The sequence below is a fragment of the Anarrhichthys ocellatus genome, unplaced genomic scaffold, assembly GCF_004355925.1.
Source record: "Anarrhichthys ocellatus isolate YVR2014 unplaced genomic scaffold, GSC_Weel_1.0 scaffold5, whole genome shotgun sequence".
NCBI classification, from domain to species: Eukaryota; Metazoa; Chordata; class Actinopteri; order Perciformes; family Anarhichadidae; genus Anarrhichthys; species Anarrhichthys ocellatus.
In genome coordinates, this window is record NW_022280035.1 from 1293273 (window position 1) to 1317515 (window position 24243).

Below are 24243 nucleotides of genomic sequence, written 5' to 3' on the forward strand. Positions count from 1 at the left end.
GGGGGGGTTGCAGTGAGACAATTGGTCCCTTGTGTGTTTTATGATAATGAAAGTGGACTCCCGTTGGCCAGGCCGGTCCTGAACACAAAGATCACTCTCAACAAGTCTGGTACTGTGGGCGCCTGCTTGGTGCTGAGGCAGCGAGTGTGCGTGTGACAGCACCATTATTCACCAGGAAGCCTAATTACATTAGTTGTTTTTTTACACCGGATAGAAAAACTGTCTTGTTAAGCTGAGCCAAATGAAAACCAAACCCCCCCCCCCCCCCGGTGCAGATGCTGTTTGACTCGACATGTTTTACTCAATTCTACTGTTAGATTTAAGAGTCACTCTTGGCAAAGTGAAGTACATGAATACACATGCTTTTTAGATGTTTACGTGTCTATACGGTTATATTTCCCGGTTTTGTTTGCAGACATCCAGAGCTGATTCACAGTAGTTTGAGGGATTATTTTCATTTGGCACCAATGTGGCTTCAATACAAACTAGCCTTGATGTTTCTCTCACATTGTAGGAGCTGGAATGAAATGAATGATCTCCATTGTTTCCATTTCCCACTTTTTATTACACTCTCATGTTTTGCATTTCATGGCCTAAATTCATCCACTTTAGGCCTGAATGAAATGTACAAGACTGATCACACTTCACTACTAAAGGATCAATACAACAACAACAAAAAAGACCAGCTGATAGTGGACCAGCTGATTGATTCAGGAAATCATGTTCCTGGTGCCTGGAGACGCTCATGAATCTTGCATGTGCAGCAAACATGGAGAGAAAAATAGGACACAAGCGGAGAATCACACATTCATTTTATAGGGTGTAATGCATCACATGACGAAGTAGGAGAACATGATTCACAAACAGAGATCAATAAAGAACAACATTTATATCCTGCATGTGTGTGCGTGTGTGTGTGTGTGTGTGGTGATGAGGGCGTCTGGTTTAGTGTAGTACGCTTTTTATTCCTGAAAATGGAATAGGACGTACCATTTGGCTGATGTTAGAGGCACACACATCTTTTAGAGGAACTCCGGGGGGCACAAAGACAGACCATCGTGCACTGCTGCCTCTCTGTCCAAATGCAATTCCTTAATGCACTCTGACTGAGAGTCAGAGATCTAATAAGAAATGGAAGAGCATCTTCAATAATGAAAGCACCCCCCCCCCCTCCCACCTGCATCTCTGCTGCAGAGCGAGGGGCCCAGATGCTTCATAAATAACAGAAGCCAGACCCAACACGTGCTGCTCCAACGTCTGGGAACTGCCAATAATCCTTCTCATCTACTAAAATGCCGTAGTTTGCAGTCATCAAGTTAATGCAGCCCAGTGCAGCAGCTCTGGTCTATTAAACTGTTCTGCAGAGAGACCGCGGATGTTCAATCACCTTTTACTGACGTGAGGAGAGAACAAGAAGAGCTTTCCCGGATAATTTAGCCCCTAATAACACGAGGGAGAACTGCTTCCATCGACGGAAACGTCCTGAAAACATGTTTCATTCTCTTGATTACTTAAGTCCCGCCAATATGAAATCAGCCCTAAATTGTTTCCCGCGCTTCATCGACACCATGTCGACTTAAAACCTGTAATAACTTGTAGTGCTTTTTACGAGGCAAGTCAATACCATCATCCTCACTCGGGCGTTCATTCAGACGTCGTCGTCACAGGAGTGCAAATTCATTTCCTCTCCAATATTTGAGACAAATCCCCTCTAGCAATTAACCTGCATTTGGGCAATTAACCTGTGTGCTTGTCGCTATCTAATAACTCCAGACTCTCGAGGCTCAACCCCCGACACTTTCCCAGCTTTTGTTGATTGCAGTAGAGACGTCAGTTCGTTACCCTCGTGTTTCACCATGAAGTAGGCGTTTGTTGTGCAAGAAAAGGCATGAAACAAAAGAAATCAGATGATTTGATTTCCCGTTCCAAGTGAGCAGTGTAGATTGCTTTGTTTTGGACCGTCTCTCTCTCTGCTTTATGAAGGGAGGCCTTTCTTTACGGAGGCAGAATGTGACCCTTCGCCGCTGTTCTTAAGACCGACCCGGTGTCTGAGAGAGCCACGGGCCGTTTGCCCTGCTATGAAAAGACGGCTCTGTGTTTGGCTCCCAAAAGATTGGCCCCTGTGACTCTCCTGTTGTGTCTCATGAGCGTGATTTATTTTAGTTCAGAAGTTAGGCCTCAAAGAGTGGCTTTCATCGCGGCTGTCTGCACCGTGCGGAGAGCGACTGGAGACGCATGCGGATAGGTGTACACTTAGCACGACCGCTCCAGTCCAGTATATCAAGCGAAGAAGCTAAAAGACTCTTTCCAGTACACTAAATGGGAGGTTTTCTTTCAATCGGCCATCTGCATCAATCTGTGTGTGTGTGTGTGTGTATCTGTTTTTTGTGTTGCGACCGAGGAGGAGAGAAGCCTTTTATCCCCCTCTTCAGCTGCCGAGTGCCTGAAATATTTAACAGGGACTGCACTATTTTTGGGCTTGTGCTCGGTTTGTTGAGGAGCTTATGTAATATGTAGTTTCGGCTCAGTGTGCACGGGTGCTGTTGCGTACCAAACAGCAACGCCAGCGGCTCGGCCGACTTAAGCGCAGCGACGCTGTAGACAATGTGACTTTGCAGCCGTACTGTATACGCCACCATGGGGGGTGTTGTGTACAAGGACTCCTGCGCCATCTGCGCTCCAGTTTAATCCAATTGGCGTTTTTTGAATAGAGCGTTTTGCTCGTCAAGGAAGCAGGGCCAGGCCACATCTTCTCAGGTTACATGTTTCTCGAAAGTATCGATCAACTCGTCTCTCTCTTTGCCTCCAACTGTCCCCCTTTTCTTTCTCAATTTGTCCCCCCCGTCCTCTCCTCTCCTCTCTCTCTCTCTCCTCTCCCGAGGTGTCACATTCTCTGACTCATGCCCTGGCGTGGAGGATGGGAGGAGAGCAGGGATGAAAGAGAAGAGAGGAAAGTCATTTTGCAGATAGAGAGAGTGACCTTCATCCAGCGAGAGGGATGGGATAAAAGCTGGAGTTAATACCCTGCCAGAGTGTATTCTCCTCCATGCCAAAAAAACCCATTCAGAATGATATATGGTTCTAATAGGAGCTCTCTAATAATAAGAAGCATGCCATTGTAAGTCAAGGCAAATGACCAGAAAATTCTATAGCGTCGAGTCCAGAGGGATAAACACTCGGGAGAAAGTCAAACTGTGTAATCGAATGAAAACAGCAGGAAGCCAACTAGAGAAGCTCCTAAATGTACTGGAAGAGATCGAGAAAAAACAAAAACAAAACGACTTCTCTTTGGCTTCAGATTGTTAAATGTGTTTTCATTTGTTTTTTTGGATAGATGGAATCTCAGGATGACGCCGAAGAAATATTCTTCTTTTTTCTTTTTCATACCTTTATTGCAATAAAGTCATGAATTAGTACATTCACAAAATGTCCAATTTTGTCATATTTCATAGCAATTTGAGTATATTCCTTTTTTTGGACAGATTGTCGGATAAAACATAAAATCTATAGATGACACCGAAGAAATATTCTACTTTTTTTCAACCTTTATCGCAATGATGTCATGATTATTTCAATTATTATTATTTTTTACTATTATTTTTCATATGTATTTTATGCACCTAGTGAGGCAAACAGAAAAAGAGGAAAAGAAAAATATATATGAATAAATAGAATAAAAGTTAGATAAATATATTCATCTGTAGACTGGATGCAGGCATGAACGTATATGCACATATAGATACTTTTGGTTATATGTGTGCATGTTAGACTCGATTTTCAATATTTTCTGATATTTTACAGACAAAACAAATCATCAGAATAATAATCTGCAGATTAATCGGCGATGAAAGTTAGCATTAGCTCTGAACTGAGAGAAGGAAAGCTGAATGTGTAACGTACTTGGCAATAAAACCGTGTATGATCTCTGATTGTGTGCAGTCAGTGTTCGGGCTCGGGCCGCTCTGTCCCCATGCTAAGACTAAAGCCAGTGTAAACAAAGGCTGAGACGGTGTCACTGTGTGTCTGGAACCAGCAGCCACTTGGGAGATAACAATCGACAGCCCAGAAAACACGGCCCCGTAAGGTTCATTATCTCCATGTTTGTGTTGTTTTCATCCCCGCCGGCAATAATGAGGAGGAGGAAGGAACTCGGGTTCACCTAATGAGGAGACGGGATCCTTTGTGGAAACAAGACTTGATCAATGCGCGTTTCTCGCAGTCGTGGCCGTGTTCTTTCAAGGGTGTTATTTAGCCAGAGCTAACTAAATACTGCTCCATCCTGACCGTCAGAGAAACTGATTGATTAGGATAGACTGCCACAATGGAGGGTCAATTACATGGCTGTTCATTAGCTACTGGATTCACTCGTAATTATGCAGATTCTTGACAAGATTGTAAGTTCATGCCAGTCAGAAACCCAGCAGTTTTTAGAAGATGCTTAAAAAGCACTTTGAATTAGAACCTTTCATTGAAATTTTTTTTTGCAGATTTGTTTGCACAATCTGCAGAAGATCTTGTAGTCTTATTGGCTCTTTAAAGCGCCACAGATTATGGATTTAAAACACACCGCTTTGGGGTAATCTTATCAGCGCCTGCCCACATTTCGGTGCAGCGGCTGCAGTGAACTCGGCTGTTGGCCTCCTCTCTGCCGAGCTGGCCCCGGGGGGCCCGGGGGTCTGATAACCCTCTCTGGGGCGCGATGGTTGACAGGCGACTCGCACTGCAGGCTGACACGGTTATGCTTTAACACCAGATGAAGCTGGGGGCTGATGGGCGAGGACAGTCCCCTCTGGCCCCGAGGGCTGACCCCCTCCTATTATACGTGACAGAGCTGAGACAGACACGCTGAGACATGAAACACTGCTCTTTCATTTCAAGCCTCTCCTGTTTCACAACTAAAGCCCTCTCCTCCTGTCTCAGAAGAGATTGACAAGGTTTCTTTTATGGCTGCACTTCTACGTACTTAAGTCAAGTGCTTATAAATGTTGAAGTTGTGCGCTTTGTTTGTCCATTTTTAGATTAAAAAAAGCTATAAGATATGTAAATTAAACTTAAAGAAAACATATTTCAAATTGTTTTGCCAAAGTTTTGCTTCAAAACAATTTCTACATTTGTGTTTTTTCTTTTAGTGGATTAAAGTGGGCGGGGTTCAGTTGGGAAAAAGTGATGTCACATATTCCCAGGCGGCAACTTCCGGGTCTGAAAAGTGACGCAAATACGGAAATACCTTAAAACCTGCATTCTCTCTAGTGTCCACCAGGGGGCGACTCCTCTGGTTGTATAGAAGTCTATGAGAAAATGACTCTACTTCTCTCTTGATTTATTACCTCAGTAAACATTGTAAACATGAGTTTATGGTCTCAATCTCTAGTTTCAAGTCTTCTTCAATACAGCATGATGTTCATTTAGTACATTATGGTCCATTTAGAGTCACACAGACCATAAAGCAGGGGATGCTTCAGGGCGGGGCTACACGGTGATCGACAGGTTGCTACCATAACGTTGTCCAGTCTGGGAGTTGTCCGTGTTTTCGTCTCTGAACTTTAACCCTTTCACAGTGTGTTTTCACTTCATGAAAGTTAATTTAAACTCTTTGGTCGTCTAAAAATGTCTTATTCAGCATTCGTTCGTACTTAGTCCCGCCCTCTCTTTTCACTTCTGGTTGCAAAAAAACAAGATGGCGACGACTGAAATGCCAAACTCAAGGCTTGAAAACCTCCGTCCACAAACCAATGGGTGACGTCACAGAGACTACGTCCACTTCTTACGTACAGTCTGTGTTTATTCACTTGCACCAATCAGAATTTAACAATATTTTAATGAAAATCGGAGGGCAGCTGTGGGGTTGTTTGATGTTACCAGCACTGTCGAATCATTCACACTGAGTCATTGAGAATTAAACACTAACTTTAAACTTTACAGCTACAGCTGATGGAGCACACACAGAGTCAGTTGCATATACAGTCTTCTCTCTGCTGTGAGTCTCGACTCATAAAACAATATCACTGATGAATCCCAGCGTGACTGACGGCCGTGATGCTGTTAAACCGAATCCAAACATGCAGCCCCTCTGAGAACATTTCATTCACATTGAATTGAGTTCATCTTGACAAAGAAGTATCTGCATAAAGTCGTATTTCAACTGAAATACAAGTATTCTTTTAAACGTGCAGTCGTTAGATGTGTTACATACTTTTCCCTTATTTAGAGCTTCTACGCATGCTCTTCGGTACAGCATGCAGAAAGATTCACAGAAAGAAACTCATAATGGTTTGTTTACATGCGTTTGTGTGGAGCCTGTAGATCAGTCATTTACAAACACTGGTTCAGGACCCACAGGAGGCCCGCTGGGTATTATATTAGGGTCAGCAAATAAATTAAATAAAATTCCATATAGCTTTTTCTTCAGCATTAATATCTGCAGTACAGCTTTTAATCGCATGAGAGAGCCTGAATGTTCGTATTGTTCTGATGATTGTAGCCGACTTATAACATGGAATCAAATATAAAAAGTCTAGCGGAGATTCTGTTTGTTTTACTGATGAGAGGAAAGAAACAAGCCTGTTAACTCCTCCTAAATGCATTTATTTGGTCTCATTTTAAATATAACATGAGTACATGTTTTTAATAATATGCATAAAACTATGTTGTGATTTATCAAATGTATATATCTTCTAAATAGCTGATTTCCCTATTCGAGATAATAAAAGGTGATACAGAAAAGGCAGTAAAATTGATCAGGAACGCTCATTTACGCTCAAATTTGCTCTTCGATGGTTTGTCTTCTTTTCTTTTTGTTAAAGTGGGTCACCAGAATGAAAGGTTTGGGACACACTGCTGCAGACGACTCTTCTCTTATACTATATGTGGGTTTTTTTCATTCATCACCATCTTAGGAAATGACGCTCTCATTGTGTCATATGTACTCAAACATGGCAGTGGGGAACTGAGAGTTTATGACAGATCGCTGCAGAAAAAAAAAAAGATTCTTCCTGTGGAGCTTCTCAGCAGATCAAAGCTTGTTCGCTCTTGTGTTTTAACAGGACAATCTCTGCCTGTGTGTGTGTGTGTGTGTGTGTGCGCATTGTTGCCTTCTTTCATCCCAGCAGCTGTATGTCTGTGTCTGCTTTGCTTTGGTGCACACAGACCTGTGCATGTCGCCGTCTCTCTCTCTCTCTCTGTGTGTGTGTGTGTGTGTGTGTGTGTGTGTGTGTGAGAATGGTCTCTCACCTCTTGCCCTTGCCATGCGCCATGCACACGTTGACACCCTCTAACTTACCGCTCTATATGGGCCCACCCGGGGGACACCCTATCCTCTCTGCCTCTGTGTTTATCGAGCAGACACTCAATACCACCCCCCCCCCCCCCCCCCCCCCCCCCGTATGTGCTATAGGCAGAGGGGGACCCTGTTTCTATCCCCCACCGTGGGGACCACGGTGGGGGCCGTCTGTTGGCCAGGTTGTGTGAGGGACACGGTTGCCTCCGAGCAGGTGTCCGGTCCTCGGGACAAGCGGGTTGCACAACATCCCTTTCATCTCCACTGTCTCTCTGGAGTGGATGCTCCAGAAAACATGGCAAGAAAAAAAATAGAATTATACTGCTGGCAAGCGATGTATGCTGGTTGCTTTTATCTGTGACATCTTTGATGTACGCCTCATGGAAGTAAGACCAAAAAAGAAAAACACCTCGATTTGTATCACAGTTTATTACATTTGTCTGTAATGAAGCTTATTTTTAGTTGGTGGCATGATGCCAGTTTGTCATAACTTTAAACATACTAGAGCAAGTTAAGCACTTCTGGTAGATTGTTGACCACGTTACATACGTCAACATGTTCCAATATCAGTGAACAGTTTCATATCTTTTGTATTTTAAGGTCGACCGATTCGACATAATAAAGATAGTTTGGAGCAGCAAAAAGCCGATAGGCGATTATTCGGCTGATTACCGCTGTTGCGCATTGACATTGTTAAAAGGCACCCTTACAAACCATTAAAGGGACATTTCACCCCAAAAATCCAATCTAGATTGTTTTGGTGTGAGTTGCCTAGTTTGGGATTCATTGGCCATAACGATGTCTGCCTTCTCTTCATTATGAAGGAACTCTGCTTGCTGTTTAAAATCGTCTTTGTACACACAAACACCTGACCTCTGTATTTAACCCATCCCAAGCATTTAGGAGCAGTGGGCTGTTGTGACGTGCCGGGGAGCTACTTGGAGTTCAGTCAAGGTCTCGCTCTGGGACACTTTGACATATCATACATACACACACTGTCTCTCTCCAGACGTCATGACCCACTTTCTCAAGATAATCCACAGACCTTGATGAGAGCAGTTTCATGTAGGAACTATTTTCTTTCAACCATAGCTCTTACATGAAACTGCTCACACCAAGGTCTGTGGATTATCTTTGAGTAACCGGGTCATTATTTCTGCAAAGAGAAATTGCTGTTGAGCACCACAGGCTGCGTGTCATCTCGTCCCATTATATTCAAGAGAAGGCAGACATCTCTACAGCCAGTGTCTCAAACACTCACAGCATTTTAGATGTATGGGGTGAACTGTCCCTTTAAAATTTGGTGAAACTCAAGCAGCTGCTGGAAGTCATGATTCTCATCATACATTTGGGAAATAACAGCAACAAACTGTGTGAAAGTATCTGCTGTAAAATATCTACTCATTTACTTTGTGGGTTTTTCTTTTGACTCGCAGTCAAAAGAAAGAAATGACCATCAGACTGAGAAAAGGAACAAAATGTTAACAGCTTTCAGGGACAGTCGCCTACTAAAAATGTCAAGCAGTGATGAATAGCATAGATGACTACAAATATTCTTTATATTGTATTTTGGGGTGAACTGTCCCTTTAATTCAGCGAATATAATAATCAGTAAAAGCAAGCAAAATAAAGATGAATACAAGCAGTGACTCAAATGAAGAAGCTCCTGCGTGCCGGATTCAGTCAGGCGGAGCAGGACCAAGGTGACACCGTCCGGGACAGAGAAGCAGGACAGTGGATGTCGTCTCCGCCTCGCCCTCCTGTCCCGACCGTGTCTTTTGGCAGCCTGCCGCTGCAGTCTGAACTTTGCTAATTCCCTGTTTGGAGTGAGCATGGTCTAATTTAGAACAGAGCGGCTCTGTTCATCCCAGAGAGCTGCTGCTGCTGCTGCTTCTGGGATTCTGTAAATGAGGGAGTTCAGAGGCTCTCCGCCCTCACACATGCCTTGTTATCAACCCACAGAGCAGCGCATAATGATCCTTCCAAGCATTAGCTCCTAATGCAATAAAGGGCCAACATTTTAGCCGTGCCCTCCAGCGCCTAAGGGTAACGAAGTTAGCCCGCGGGGTTGCACAAATGTGCTCTGCCATAAACACACGTGTTCAGGGTGCATCGATCAAGCTCCGCGGCCGTGGAGGAGAATATAACGACCCACACAGGCAGTCAAGCTCTGGAGAATCTTAAGAGGGATGTGTGGGAGCATTCTAACGTGGCTTTGCAAGCATCCAGTGCATGAATAAATCAGCGAAGCGGCATTGGCCTTGTGCACTAAGCAAAAGCAATAAACCTGCCTACGAGTCTCTCAGGAATTGGATCTCATCTAAAATAACACCCATTTATTAAACATGATCTCCTGGCATAGCTCAACAAATCTACAGACAGCATGCAGATTTAGAAAAAAGACACGCTTGTGCCAGGCGGCGTCAGTCGGATTGCAGCAGTGAGCTGGGACACAGTGGCCCTGTGGGCTGGTTGGAATGCACTTGGCAGACAAACAAAAAGTGGCCTTGATGAGTCAAAAAGGAGAGGCAGAGTGTGTTACCGTGTTGATGCAGAACATGAGCCATGACGACAAAGGATTCCTTTTGATATCTCAAATATCTGAAAAGCATCGCTGAAATCAAATGCATTTTATTGCAGAACTGAAAGCAGAGCTGACACGATAAGTCAACTAATAGATGAGTCAGACAACTGCTCTAGAGATGGAAAACGTAGATCACTCGTCTGGTCCACCATTTTGGTCCGGACTGAAATATCTCATTTACTTGATGGATTGGCACAAAATTTGGTTCAGACATTCATGGTCCCCAGATGATAACCAGTGAAATATCTCAACATCCATCAAATGGATTGGTGCAAAATGTTGTAAATATATATATATATATATATATATATGGCTGGCATCTATGGACGGTAACGTATTCAATCATCCCCAAGTACTTTACCTGCAAACATCAGCATGACCAGAACACGTCGCTTCATTTCTGTAACGCGTCAAACTATAATGCTCCACTTCGGTCGCAGTAAATCTCGATTAACCTTGTGAGTTCAAACAAAAACACTTGCTTAGGTTTAGGCAACAAAACCACTTTGTTAAGTTTGAGAAAAACATCATGGTTAGGCTTAAAATAAGTCTGTAAAATATGCCAAACGAAAAAAAGGAAGACACATACGTCACACACCCCACTTTGGGCCATGAACACTATAGTCTCAAACATTAACCTCCTGGTTGAAAATCCTGTATTTGTTTTTCTGGATCCAGCTTTTCCAATGTGAGAATTTGCTGCTTTTCTTTGAATTATGATTTTTTTGTAATTATTGTGAATTATTGTGTTTTGGAGTGTTGTTTGAACAAAACAAGACATTTGAAGACCGTACCATAGGTTTCTATGATATATATATGTTTTTTACATAATCCTCTTATTAATGTACCACTGCTGTATTGTGTGATTGAATGAATACAAACCATAATTGGCTAACCCCCGCGACGAGACACTAACGGGCTGTAAGAGGTCTTAAAACATTTCATTCAAACTCAAAAACAAGCAGCGATGGATGCAGTCAATCGGCAGACACCTCATACAATCTTCTCAAAGACTAAATGAAACTCACCAAGGTGTCTGCTCGCTTAGCGGTAGCTGAGTGGCAGAGAAGTACATCAGTGTGTGTACTGGTAGCTTTGTTAGTTGTTAGTCGTTTCCCCCCCACTGTGTCTCTGGCTGCAGAGTGGCGATGCACTCAGCTTCGTTATCACAAGCGGCTCCTACCAGCTGGTTAAGAGTAGTATGTTAAAAACATATGAGGACACTCCTCTTGCCTTTAACTTCTGCTCATCACGCAGCATCTACTCTGCAGCTATAGTTATGCATCACATATACATCTATCTACTTCCCCTGTCAAGAGGAAACACGAATGATTCCATGAACTAAAAATACACATCACGCTGACACTGAGCCGCCAGGTGACTCGCACATTAATCATCATACCTTATGTGGTCCGTCACATTACTGACAGGCACGTAGGCACATTGTCATTCTGGGATCGGCACAGATGCTCCTCGTTTGCTCTCACGGTATAAATCCTGCCCTTAGAAGCGTTTCTTTACTGTGATGGAGCAGATAGAAACCAGGTCCCCAAAGAAACTCCAAACATTTTACAGTTTTATAAGAACTGTTTGGAATTCAATTTGATTAACTTTGCACTAAACTCACGCCACGCTCTGCTGGCAGGAAATTTCATTTTTTGTATTATTATTATTATTAATTTTTTTATCCAATTTCACAAATCACTCAACTCACTCTGTGAGAAACTGTTCGTCAGTTAATGGAGACGCACAGATAGTGCGTTAGTCATCGATGGCCGCCCACAGACTGTCAGGAGACGCAACCTCGCTGACACTGCTGGTGCTTCTGGTCAATACGCTGCACACTCGACGGTCTTCTTCATTATGACTTAGTTATGAATCACCGTCGATAGTACATCGACCTCAAGCTGATGAAGTTCCTCATTTCAATGTTCTTTCAGAGGCCTTTGGTGTGAAGGTATAAATGTTGCATCTATGCACATCTGAACGTCTGTGCTCTCTTGGAATTCAGTTAACAACAACAGTTAGATACAGTTTAAGCACAACAACAACACGACTGTTAGTTTAACAGTGGCATAATGTCAGTGAAGTTCTCGTGTTTGTGCAGATGAGCTACATCGTGAGTGCAAACAATGAATGCATACGTTTGTGACTTGATCCACACGTTTCTTTGGCAAACAACCGCCAATTTTAACTTTGCGTCGTTCTTTTTCTCTCTCAGAGCGGCAGTGAAGGACCTCGGAGAGCCGGAGAACGAGCGCTGGCCCTCGTTTGACTGTGTGACCAGCGGATGAGCCTTGTTCATGCGTCTCCCTGCGAGCCACTCCCACATCACCATGAACTGTGAGCAGGACTTTGCAGACGGGGGCTTGGGAGTGACCCTCACACTACGACTGCTCATGCATGGAAAGGTATACGAGCTCACGCTGTGTACGAATGATGGAAGAAGTTAATGGGGCTTTCTTGAGCATAAGATTGGTCAGCGTCTCATGAATGTATTTAGTTTGTAATTACCTTCTTCTCTTTGTATTCTAGGAGGTTGGCAGCATCATAGGAAAGGTGAGAATTACCTTTTTAAAATGATTCTACACAAAATACTACATATATGTATGAAGGTATTAATCATTTGGCAGATGTTTTTGACTGATTGGGATGAATCTAATGTAAATGTATATTTATTTTCTATTGATCTAAGCCAGGGGGCATCAACTACATTTGTTCAAGGGACAGAATATGTTTGCGGAAACTCTGAGGGTCGGACTTTCAAAAAATACATTAGGTTTAATTAGCCTATTATTGTTTGATATTTTCATTTTCTTACCGAATTAATGTATTTTCATTTGCCTATTTCAGTGTAACTCCTAAAAACATGGGAACTCCACAATGATAAACATACTTAACTGCACTCAGACATCCGGCAAGGAGGGAGGGCTGTCCTCAACTAAACAAATTCTAGATCTTCAAACGGAGTTTCTCCAAAAAGAATCACACAAAAGATCCACTTTAAATGTTGTTTACTAGACATGTGTTCATAAGTTTCTTGTCAACAAAGCATTAAAAACACTGAGACGAAAAACGACAGATTAGTCCAGTTTTGACGATCAATAAGTAAGTGTCCTGATTGGTGGAGAACGCTCACAGGAAGAACAGTGTTTAACTTGTCAGATCAGGTTTAGGTAAAGTCACTCTCAAAGATCATGAAGAGAAAAGTTGATGTGGAAACTCGCAGCTTTAGTGAAGAATGACCTGATAAATGTGCATTCATCTCGCCAACTTTCAGTCAACCTTTATGCCTCGTTTGCAGAGGAATGCAAAAGGCGTCACCTTTACAGAAGACTTTAGATACAGCACAACCCACATTACATTCAGAAAAGATGGGAATTTGTTTCAGCTACACCTGCCGGCTGCTATTCAGTGAACAACCAGCGACGCAAGCACAGCTTTGTGAGTCCAGTGGGCCCGACTCCTGCATCGGGTTGTGTCTACTCGCCAATAATAAGCTGATAGATTTATAATGTCTTTAGTGACCGCGGATATCATGTCATAGATTTGGGGTTGCTAAATCATTGCTAGACAATGTATTCCCAATTGTTTTAAGGTTTGCTTCAATGTAGGGATTAAAAAAAAGATATCCACACATTTTCTGAATTCATTCATAGTCGTGGGAGAGGAATCCCTCCTCAGTTCTTTATTTTTTCCTCGTTTTTTTGGAGAGTTTGTCCTTTTCCAATGCGAGGGTCCAAGCACAGAAGATGTTGTATAACATCCTTTGAGGCAAATGTGTGATTCATGATGAGCTATACATCTGATCGCCTGATTGGCCACCAGTTGTCGATCACTGGTCTCAGCCATATACCTTATTGATGCCTTTTCTGTGGATTCATAATCAGTCTTTGCGGAATATTTTTCTTCTAACAAAGAAAATTCTTGTTTTTAGAATGTCCCATCCTAAATGTAATTGCATTAAACCAAACCCGCCGCCGCCACCACCCGCACCCATATAGCTCTCCCCCAAAGAATCCATCAAACAAAAGCATCAGTGCATCGACTGCAAGCCTCCTGCTGACACCGAGCACCAAAGACATATTACCGTCGGTCCCTTGTGGGCACTTAAAGTGTCTGTTAGGACGGGCCTGGCTCCTCTGGGCTGCACCAGTAGCTCCAGCTAGCGCGCCCTTTGTAATACAACACCAAAGACACCGATGGAAGACGAGGAAAACAAATGCAGAAAATAAAGTGTGCTGGGAAAGAAGTCACCGTGGATGCCGCAGTGTGTTGCAGAAATTAAAATATGTAAAAGAAAATAAGGGAACGGGAAGAGAGACGAGCTCGACACACACAGAGAGACACACACACACACACACACACACTGTGCAGCTCGACAGAGGGAGGCACTTGATCTGCAGTACTCGGACTAATGACTCGCCACTCCGTCTCTTTGCCAAACCTCTCATGTTTATCTCATCGATAGAAGGCCGACGCCAGAATCACAATGCGCCACATAGAATACGCCTTCCTGCAATAAAACATGAAACAGAGTGAAGCCCAGTGAGCGAGATGATACAGCTTTTGATCGTCAGTGGATGCACACGAACTTGTGAGCAGAGCTGTGACAGCTTGGATGGACTTAAGCCAAAAAGGAAATGGAGGGGGGGGGGATCTTATAAACCAGCAGAGGATGGGCTGCGGCGTGACACAAGTCCGACAAAATGTTTTTGTCCCCAGCAGGAGGTCCTCACACACACACACACACACACACACACGCACACACTGCATATGCAGCCATACAGCAGGTGTACGTCCCGATGTGTCTGGTTGTTCTCTGAGACAGCAGTGCGGGGGACGCCGCTGCGATGCGTCGCGCATTTGAAACCCGAGCTGCAATTTGCTCCGCTAAATTCCAATCAGACTTTCGTGGTTCGACATAGCCGGTTTCACTTAAGCGGTCGAGGACGCCGTGATGTCTCAGACAGAGCACACGTGATTCTGTTTAAAGCTGTCCTTCAACTTCTCTTTCACAGAAAGGAGAGACGGTGAAACGAATACGAGAAGAGGTAGGCCTACTGTGTCCACGATTTTGACTTTTCATCATCTTCATCAGTGATGCTTTGTGCTGTTTGATTTTGTGTTTTTTTTGTGTGTGACTATAGCTGTCAGTAAAGCTTAACACAAGACAAGGAACGACCACATCTCTCTGACCACAAGCCGGTTCATGTCAAGAGAAAACATAATTCTATCTCAGAGGGCCTCCTTTCAGTATGCATTAATAATAAACGCAGAGCTCGGACATTGTCCGAAATGCCTTTTGGGCAATAACGGCACCTTTTCAATTTAAATCCTCATTCACTTCCCCTCTTCTTGCTGCTCTCCCACCAAATCCTTCTTTTCCTGCTTGAAAACAACTTCATTCTTCTCTGTGTGCTCCTGCGTTACCTCTTCTTTTCTTTAAATCTCAAGGGTGCAACCAAACTAATGCCGCTTGGTTAACTCTTTGTATTGAAGAAATAATTGGGCTGACACTGTGGCAGTTCATTTGATTCTTTCCCCGGCTGCTGAGGTTTTACGTTGTACTTTTATGGATAAACGGAGGAACAGCGAGGTCGTGGGACAATGCAGCCCTGCAGAGCTGCTGGATGAACCACTCGCTCATGGTAGTCAGTCATCCATTCATCCAGGAGCCAGTTTTGGCCTTTTGTTACTTCACCACTGCACGAGCCTCTTCCTGTCAGGACCTTCCAGTCACAGTGGGAGCATGACTCACTGGAGTGACTGGAGAAAACATTGCCCCGGCTCCAGAGCGCCGTCCGTCCGCTGATCACGTGACTTCGACTCAAGGACACGGGAGAGGAGGGCAGGAGATTTGTCATCCGAGGCCAAACGCCCCGAGACGAAACTATTACATTGTCAGTCTGAGATACAGAGATGTGCTCTCGGTTTCTCCTCACCCTCCCTCCCTCCCTCGGGTGTGCTGGCTGTACTGCTTCACACGAACGATGAGCTGTACGCGATGGTACATAATATTTATAGAGTATTATAGAGTGTAGATTAATGAAAAACAACTACTACTTTACCTCCTGCCGTGTTCTGTTCAGATCACAGTTACTATGGCTGGTAAAGTCATATACAGTAGATCCATCCAGCAAAAGTCACCACATTGAGAAGGAAACACTAATGACGTCGGGCGCTTATTTGCTCAGAGTTGAATTTTTTTCAGCTTGAGGCGCTCCTTTAAAAACGCAAAGTCCTCAGCGCCGCAAAATGTGGATCTTTCAGATCAGTTTGAGGAGTGACTCTGGTTTGAATGCTCCAATCGAATACTGTAAGTGTGTCATGCAGGGCGGGACTTAACTTGGTCTCAACACCTCAAAGTTTAAGTGGTCTTGACTGCAACACTGCAGTTAGCTTAGCTTAGCATAAAGACCAAAAGACGGGGGCAACAGCTAGCCTGGCTATGTCGAAAGCCGAGTAAAAATCTGCCTACCAACACCTCCAGTCGTTTTCACATTCTGTGTTTTATAAAGATGAAACATGAAATATAAGGTGTTAATTAATAAGCTTTAGAGGTGATGGTAGGTGGATTTTTTGTTTTACCTTTGGATGTTGCTGTTTCCCTCCGTTAGTATGTTTATAAAGATATATACATACACACACACGTACAATAATCTACTAATATTTCATTCATTTGTTACTCGTTTCCTTTTTCTTGTAATTCAAGACATTTATGAGATGAGGTTTCCTTATTTTAGCATAAAACAGCTAGCCAGCTATGTCCAAAGGTAACACAGTAACAGGTACTTAAGGTTACTAAATAAACTAGTTATATCTCACTTGGGTCATCAGCACCAGAACAAAGTGTAAAAACAACCAGTTGTGGTTTTATGAAGGGTGCTGGGAGGTGGATTTCACTACATTTGGACAGAACCAGGCTAGCTGTTTGCCCCGTGATTCCAGTCATTATGCTAAGCTAATCTAACAAGCTGCTGGCTGTACAATAGCTTTGTATTTAAAAAGGACAAAGAGTGATATCGATCTTCTCATCCAACTCTCTGCAAGAAAGCAAATAAGTGTATTTTGCACCAAAAAAACCCGTCAAACTCTTGTGTTAATGTTGACCTTTAACTGACCTCTGTCCCCACAGAGCAGCGCCCGGGTCAACATCTCAGAGGGCTCCTGTCCGGAGAGGATCATCACCATCACCGGCTCCACAGACTGCGTCTTCAGAGCCTTCACCATGATCACGTACAAACTGGAGGAGGTAGCTGTAACTGTGCTGCACGCCACTCATTAGCAGTGAAATCAGCTCATGTCGTCATGTCCCATAAACAGAGAAAAACAATCCGGGTGCGACGTCATATGTGGCAAGCTTTCAGACGTCTTTGTGGAGCCAAAAACCCCCAAAAACGATTTTACAACTTACAAGAAAGCATTTCCTGAGCTCTCAACATTACCGCTTATGTGCTTTTATCGCTATCGATTATATTCTAAAGTGAAGAGACGGAGGGCAAAATGTTAGCTTTCAGACACGATCACACTGCAGATGAAGATTTGGTGTAAGTAGTTTGTTGTAAAACCATTTTCGACTTTTTTGATAGAAAATGATGTACGATAACTTGTTAGATTACATAGCCGTTTGTTGGGGCATCCACCCATCAATCAATCAAGTGTTATTCATAAAGCACCTTTTAATCAAATGAAATGCAATTCAAAGTGCTTTACAAATGATTAACTATACGAAGAAAAGAGAGACGGTGAAGAGACTAATGCACACCGAATAAAGTTAAGAAAAATAAATGTATCATGGTAAAACAGTGAAATAAAGCAACATAAAATAAGAAATAAAAACACGTGTACCTACTAAAAACACTATCGAACCAGGCGGAATAATATGGCATAATAATACAAAAATGATAAAACACTACATAAAAGCCAGACTGAATAGATTTGTCAGGGCCACGTGATATAAAAACAACATATGTTCAGTCCTCTCATACAAAAAGTACAAATCATGCTAATTTGTACCTGTAAATTAGGAGGATGTATAAACCTCGTCATCATCTATAATGAGTTGTGGATGGCAGGTTCCTCCTGCTATTAACCCCCCGCGGTGTCTGTCCATCACTGCCTTAATGAACGTGTTGGAATGCCGTCTTCTCTCACATTTAGCATCACAGTGAGACTCTGCGCTCAGCACACACACGCGCTGGCTGGCAGCACAGTGCAGCATTCATTAGAAGCTCTTTCGCACCCACCTCTGTTCCCGACCCCTCAAACTATTTGAGTTTCCAAGGCAACGCGTCGGCTGACCCACACCGCGCGCCGCTTCCACCGCAGCTGAGTTATTGTACGCGCGACACATTTAATTAAAAACAAAAAGGGGAATAATCTGCTTTTTGTTGGAGTATCAGACTGTCTCAACATAGTCACACGAGTTCTTTCATTTGACAGTTCATCGCTCGTGCGAGCTTCCGTCTGTGTTTTAATGGAGGAAGTTGTCACCGACTGTAGCCGCGAGAGTGCAGAAAACGTTCATGCAAATGAGGCGCTGTGATAAGCTGAGAGGAACGCATTCTACGGTGTCGAGGCGCAGCATGCATGCAAAGCCACATAATGTGTCTGCGCTGGGAGTCCGTATCCCACAAACAACACAATATGAGGATTACAGCAACTCTTTGTGTGAGAAGTGCTCGTGTGACGCGCCGTCTTATTTCCTCTTATTCGCTTTGAGGTTGTTTTTTTTTTTCAAACACAGAGAAGTAAGGGAACGTTCACAGTTGTTAAGGCTCATATGTTTAGATCAAATCAGGAAAATGAAGCCCAGAGCCTGATTGTGCAGACGAGCCGCTCTTCTAATGAGACGAGACGTCAGAGAGCCTCCCTAAATATAGACGCGGAGCAGAGAGGCGCGAGAGCCGCGTCACAGGATGCTTTTCAAACGTGGCGTTCACAGTCGTTGGAAAAGCTCCGTGAAGGTGACGCGTGCCACGCTGTCCCTTCTTAAGTCACACTAAAAGCAAGCAGCGGGCTTTGCCTTCTGTTTTGTCGTGGGTTGAACTCTGATGGGAAGAGGGACAGCGCAGCGTATTTACATCTCAAAAGGCTCGCAGAGACACGCTGCTCATTCATTAAAAGCTCAATCTCCACCCACAGGAGAGCAGGCACGGGACGTTTGCTTCCTGCTCAGTAAAAACATCGACCATAAAGCAGGGTATGCTTTAGGGCGGGGCTACTGTGATTGACAGGTTTCTACCAGAGATATATACAGCGTCTCTACATCACTCTTACATATAGTCTAAATACCGTCGCTTCTGTTCACTGGTTGCAAAAAACCAAGATGGCGACGGCAAAAACGCTGAACTCGAGGCTTCAAAGAAGCTGTCCACCAACCAATGGATGACGTCACAACGACTACGTCCACTTCTTATATACATATTGAATATATATACATATATAATAGAGTTTATGGTTGATGTGGTAGAATGGCTACTTTGGGATTGGTTTGTCCCAACTCAGACACTGCTTTGCTCTTCATAGTTTTGCATTTCGAGGTATAAGTGCACATGGTATAATTGGGGAGATTTTAATTTCACAAATGTTCTACTGTTTGATTCCCAGTATTGAAAACACTCAGCAAAGCAACTTAATGAGTAAGGACTATGGATACAAATGTAAAGTGTGCTTATATGAATATGAATCCTAAATTGGCCGATAAAGTGAAGTGGTTTCAAATTCAAAGCCTCTTCAGTCCTAATGGAGATAAAACCCTCCAGTGGCTTTTTTTTCTCCCCCCATTTCCACCTTGACCCCTGCTGTCTGATCATTCCCACGGGGACTCTCTCTCTCTCTCTCTCTCTCTCTCTCTCTCTCTCTCTCTCTCTCTCTCTCTCTCTCTTTCATTCCTGCCGACTCTCACCACATTTGTTTTCATCTCCCTCCAGGACCTGAATGCCCTGGTGGCCAACGGCACCATCAGCTCCAAGCCACCGGTCACCCTGCGGCTGGTCATCCCTGCCAGCCAGTGTGGCTCTCTCATCGGGAAGGGAGGGGCCAAGATAAAGGAGATCAGAGAGGTAAGCAGCCAGAACACAAATCCACCCCATCCTCCCCGCCCTTGCTGCACGGACTGGCCGAACACTGAAATTTGAAGAGAACAGCTGGAAGGGAGAGATATTTCATTTTCCGCAATTCTGCTGTTGTTTGTTGTTTTGTTTTTCCCCTGCTGCGTTTTGTGCCACATTAATGTAAGTCCTCCTGTTTACACCGATACATTTTAGGTATGCTCTTAATCAGTATCGCAGTATAATTCAGTTAGAAAGGTGGTGATCACATTCATCTACAGCAAGAGAATGGTATGAAGTAATAACGCTAGAATACAAAGTATTGCTAAGTGGAAGGCTCAGGGTAGGCCTTTTTGAACAGGTGAGTTTTCAGCCTGCGCCGAAAGATGGGTAGCGACTCTGCTGTCCTGACGTCAGTGGGGAGTTCATTCCACCACTGTGGGGCCAGGACAGAAAACAACCGCGACCGGGTCGATCGGCCGCAGGGACCTCTGAGCAACGGGGCAACCGATCGGCCCGAGGCAGCAGAGCGAAGTGGTCGGGCAAGGGTGTAGGGCTTGACCAAGGCCTGCAGATAGGAAGGAGCTGTTCCTTTCAGCTGGTTACGTTAAAATCTCTGTAGCGTGTGTTAAACACAGAGCTTATTTCAGGTATCTAACCAAAAACGCTTTAAAAAAACACTGACTTTGAGGGGAGGGAACCGGAACTGCAAAAATGCTGACTCATTTCTGTGTTGTAGGACTCATTCGTGCAGCACTTTCATGAGCAGAAAACACAAAAAACAGCTGAGGCTGATGGGAATGTCATTAGTTTTGTAGGTATTTGATGATCAAGCGTTGCACAAGTTACATTTTTGACCTGAAAAGGCTGCTAGCGGAAAAATCAGGGGATCACCAAAGTCATTAGGGTTCATCCTCTGGGCACCGTGACTTAACAGAATTTCATGTCAATCCATCTAATAGTTGCGGCGATATTTCCGTCTGGACCAAAGTGATGGTATCTGCACTTACATGTAGGTTGGCACCAGCACAATAATGGATATAGGCCATTAAGGCAGGAAATTAGTGAGACAATGCTGTCTGGATCGATCACTTAACCCAACAAACATTATGACTAAGCAGTGGCAACTTTGAAAGGGGAAAAACTCCTGACTACATTTAGTCCCAGTTGAAACAATAGGATTAAAAGGCGTCACATCTGTTGCCAGAGACGATTGACACTGTAACTTTAGCTCTGTACCGATCTACAAATAGAGTCGCTCTAATTTTACCTTCGCCGACAAACGGCATCCAGCTGATTTTTCTGCGGTTAGATGGATTTTCGAGCCGTGTTTATCGCCCAAATTGGTTTCGGTTACAGATTTGTTTTGTCTTGTTTGGTTGCCACAGGACACACGCTTACTCACAGAAGCATTTTGAGATGCGTGTTGTTCAACAATGGCGTCCAAAAAAACTCAGCATACATCTTTAAAAGCAGTCCTCCTCTCCTGCAGTCGTGCTTTATTGGGAATATATCAGCTAGAATTGGGAAAAGATACGTCTGCTGACCGTGGGTGACTTTTCATTTATCTCTAACCTGTCACAGCTCGACGTTAAACACACCACAGCACGGTCGGATCTCCCGTCAGTATCGGTTTAAAAACATAAGGTCAGGAAAGCCATCAGGGAGGCACGGATAGGAGAGTAATAACGACTCGTCTTATCTCTGGAATCAAACTAATCTGTTCCTCTTTAAAACCCCTATCATTTTGCAGAGCACTGGAGCTCAGATACAGGTGGCGGGGGATTTGCTGCCCAACTCCACTGAGCGAGGGGTGACGATATCTGGGAATCAGGAGTCTGTAATCCAGTGTGTCAGGCTCATCTGCACAGTAATCCTGGAGGTAGGAAGAGCACGATTCCTCTCTTCACTCCACACCTACAGCTGACACATTGTCGGAGCTCTGCAGCTGCAGCTGCATGAAGGGAATTATTGCTGTTGACGTGCATGTATTAATTTCACCAGTATGCAGTTTTTTGTCTATTCCGCTGCAGAAGAAGTTAATGCATTTTGAGTATGCTGCGTTGGCCTTCTTGTGTTATGAAACTGTGTGTCGGTAGCATTATCTTCATATAACTTAGGAAACATGAAGGAAGTGTGCAGCTATTTCACTGTTTTGAGCGGTTTGAACTGCCGGGGCGAGACAAAAGAAAGGTGCTGCTCTCAGGTCAGAGCTCAGTGTTGTTTGGAGAGGACACTGAGACGCTTCCAGGAAACAAACTGGCCTGCAGCAAAATCCGTCCACCTTTAGACAACGGCTCTCTTGAGAAAATCGAGGAGATGCGATGAGAGACAGAAAAAAAAAAAAGAAAACAACCCCAAGCACAGTTTCTCCCTGTGTGTTCGTGGAAGTGCACAAGTCCTTTTTGTTTTAGCGCTGCAGCTGGACCTGACTGACTAATTGCTAGTTTGATCCAGTTTTCCAGGGCTTTCTTCAAAGGCTTGCGAGTTTCATTAGGATTCTGTACCAGCGGCTTCTCGCTTTTGGCTCCGAGATTTAAATTATGCAAAGTTATACAAAGAATTTGCTATGACTGCTCCCGCAGAAAAGATGCTCCACATTCCGAAAGCTGAAACTGTATCGGCAACATTGCAGTGACTCGATAAGATATACCGTGTCATGTACTCTGGATAATCTCCTTTTCTCATTGGTGTTTGAAGAATTTTATCTTCAAATGTCTCCTCGTCCGTGGATGCTTGATTTATCCAGAGGGAAAACAACTGCAGCTCCGAAGCAAACTAAAGCTCAGAGCCATTATCAACAAAGAGCTCTCGCTGCACTGCTTCAATAATTCAATGAATGACTAATATTATCAAAAGGAAAACAAGGAAGGGAATAATGTCAGTGTCATTAGCAGTTTAGTTCATCATTAAGTGTTATTGTATCTTAATGTACCAAAGAGTTGCGCACCATTTGCACTTAGTGTCTCGCTGTTTGACAGAAGTGCTGTTGTCATTTCGGAGTGGATGTGAGAGTTTGTTCACGTCCATGAGATTTATGATGAAGATGTTGTTTTTTAAGCCTCTCGTCTTGTTTTTGACTACTCAAGTCTCCCCCGAAGGGCGCTACCATCCCCTACCGACCGAGCCCCTCACCAGCTGCCCTCCTCATCGCAGGGAACCAGGTGAGAGATTTTGACCACACATGTTGGGAGGATTATCTATGATGGACTGGAACCGTGGTTCTCTATGCAGGCGTATTTGGGCAATTGGAGGTTAAAAAAAGAAATCATTACATTACATTTTTTTTTCTTTAAACCAGTGATAGGAATTGATTTTATTTGGAATGCTGAGGAATAACTCAGCGAATACGCCTCTGGTAGAGACCTGTCAATCACTGTGTAGCCCCGCCCTAAAGCATCCCCTGCTTTATGGTCTGTGTGACTCTAAATGGACCATAATGTACTAAATGAACATCATGCTGTATTGAAGAAGACTTGAAACTAAAGATTGAGACCATAAACCCATGTTTACAATGTTTACTGAGGTAATAAATCAAGAGAGAAGTAGAGTCATTTTCTCATAGACTTCTATACAACCAGAGGAGTCGCCCCCTGGTGGACATTAGAGAGAATGCAGCTTTAAGATACTTCCTCATTGGCTTCACTCTTCATAACCGGAGATTGCCACACGGTTACAAATCAAAGTTGAAAGACATTTCACTCTACAAATGTCAACCTGGTAGTGGGTGGGGGAATGAGTGGTTCGAGACGCTGCTGTTAGAGAAGGGACAGATATCCTCCCTCCCTCCCACGGAGCAAGTCACAAGATTAGCAAGCGAGACTGGAGGCCTGCCGTCTCCTCCGAATGCAGTCAGATATTCTGCATAGCTGTCAGCAGTTCTGACGCCTTTTGTGCTGCCTCAGACTCTGGTCAATTTACAGAATGGCTTTGTGTATTTGATATTACCCATAATAAGCTATCAAATTAAACCCGCAGCGAGGTCCTGGTCACCGGGAGATGGCTTTTAATGAAGGCAGCACAGCGATAAGGGATGTTTGTATAATTGGTCAGGGGAGAAAATGAAGTGGAATGGGGAAAGGGACTGCAGATGAGTCATGGCCCATAAGCCTGTTAGGTGTGTTGAAGTGTCAGAAATGCAGCCTCAAGAGCCCACCGCAGACCAAATTTGATCTGTAGTGAAAGAGCAGGGGGGAAAATGAAATTGGAAGTTTTTATTCATTATTTTTTTTACATGGAGGGTTCTAGCTGGTAAGAACACATTTAAACTCAGTAATCATCACAAAATAACGTGTCTGGACTTCATAAACATGAAGATATTTCAGTAA

General features: G+C 43.8%; 1 protein-coding gene across 1 annotated transcript in view; it reads left to right on the forward strand.

The window, feature by feature from the left end:
- The window catches only part of pcbp4 (poly(rC) binding protein 4), a 35548-nt gene that overhangs the window by 748 nt on the left and 10557 nt on the right, over positions 1–24243 (forward strand). The window contains exons 2-8 of the mRNA XM_031844909.1: positions 12082–12271; positions 12396–12419; positions 14882–14914; positions 16999–17115; positions 19796–19927; positions 21669–21797; positions 23005–23079. Of these exons, the coding sequence (XP_031700769.1) occupies positions 12164–12271; positions 12396–12419; positions 14882–14914; positions 16999–17115; positions 19796–19927; positions 21669–21797; positions 23005–23079 (618 nt within the window). The 5' untranslated portion in view covers positions 12082–12163. The remainder of the gene's footprint in view (positions 1–12081; positions 12272–12395; positions 12420–14881; positions 14915–16998; positions 17116–19795; positions 19928–21668; positions 21798–23004; positions 23080–24243) is intronic.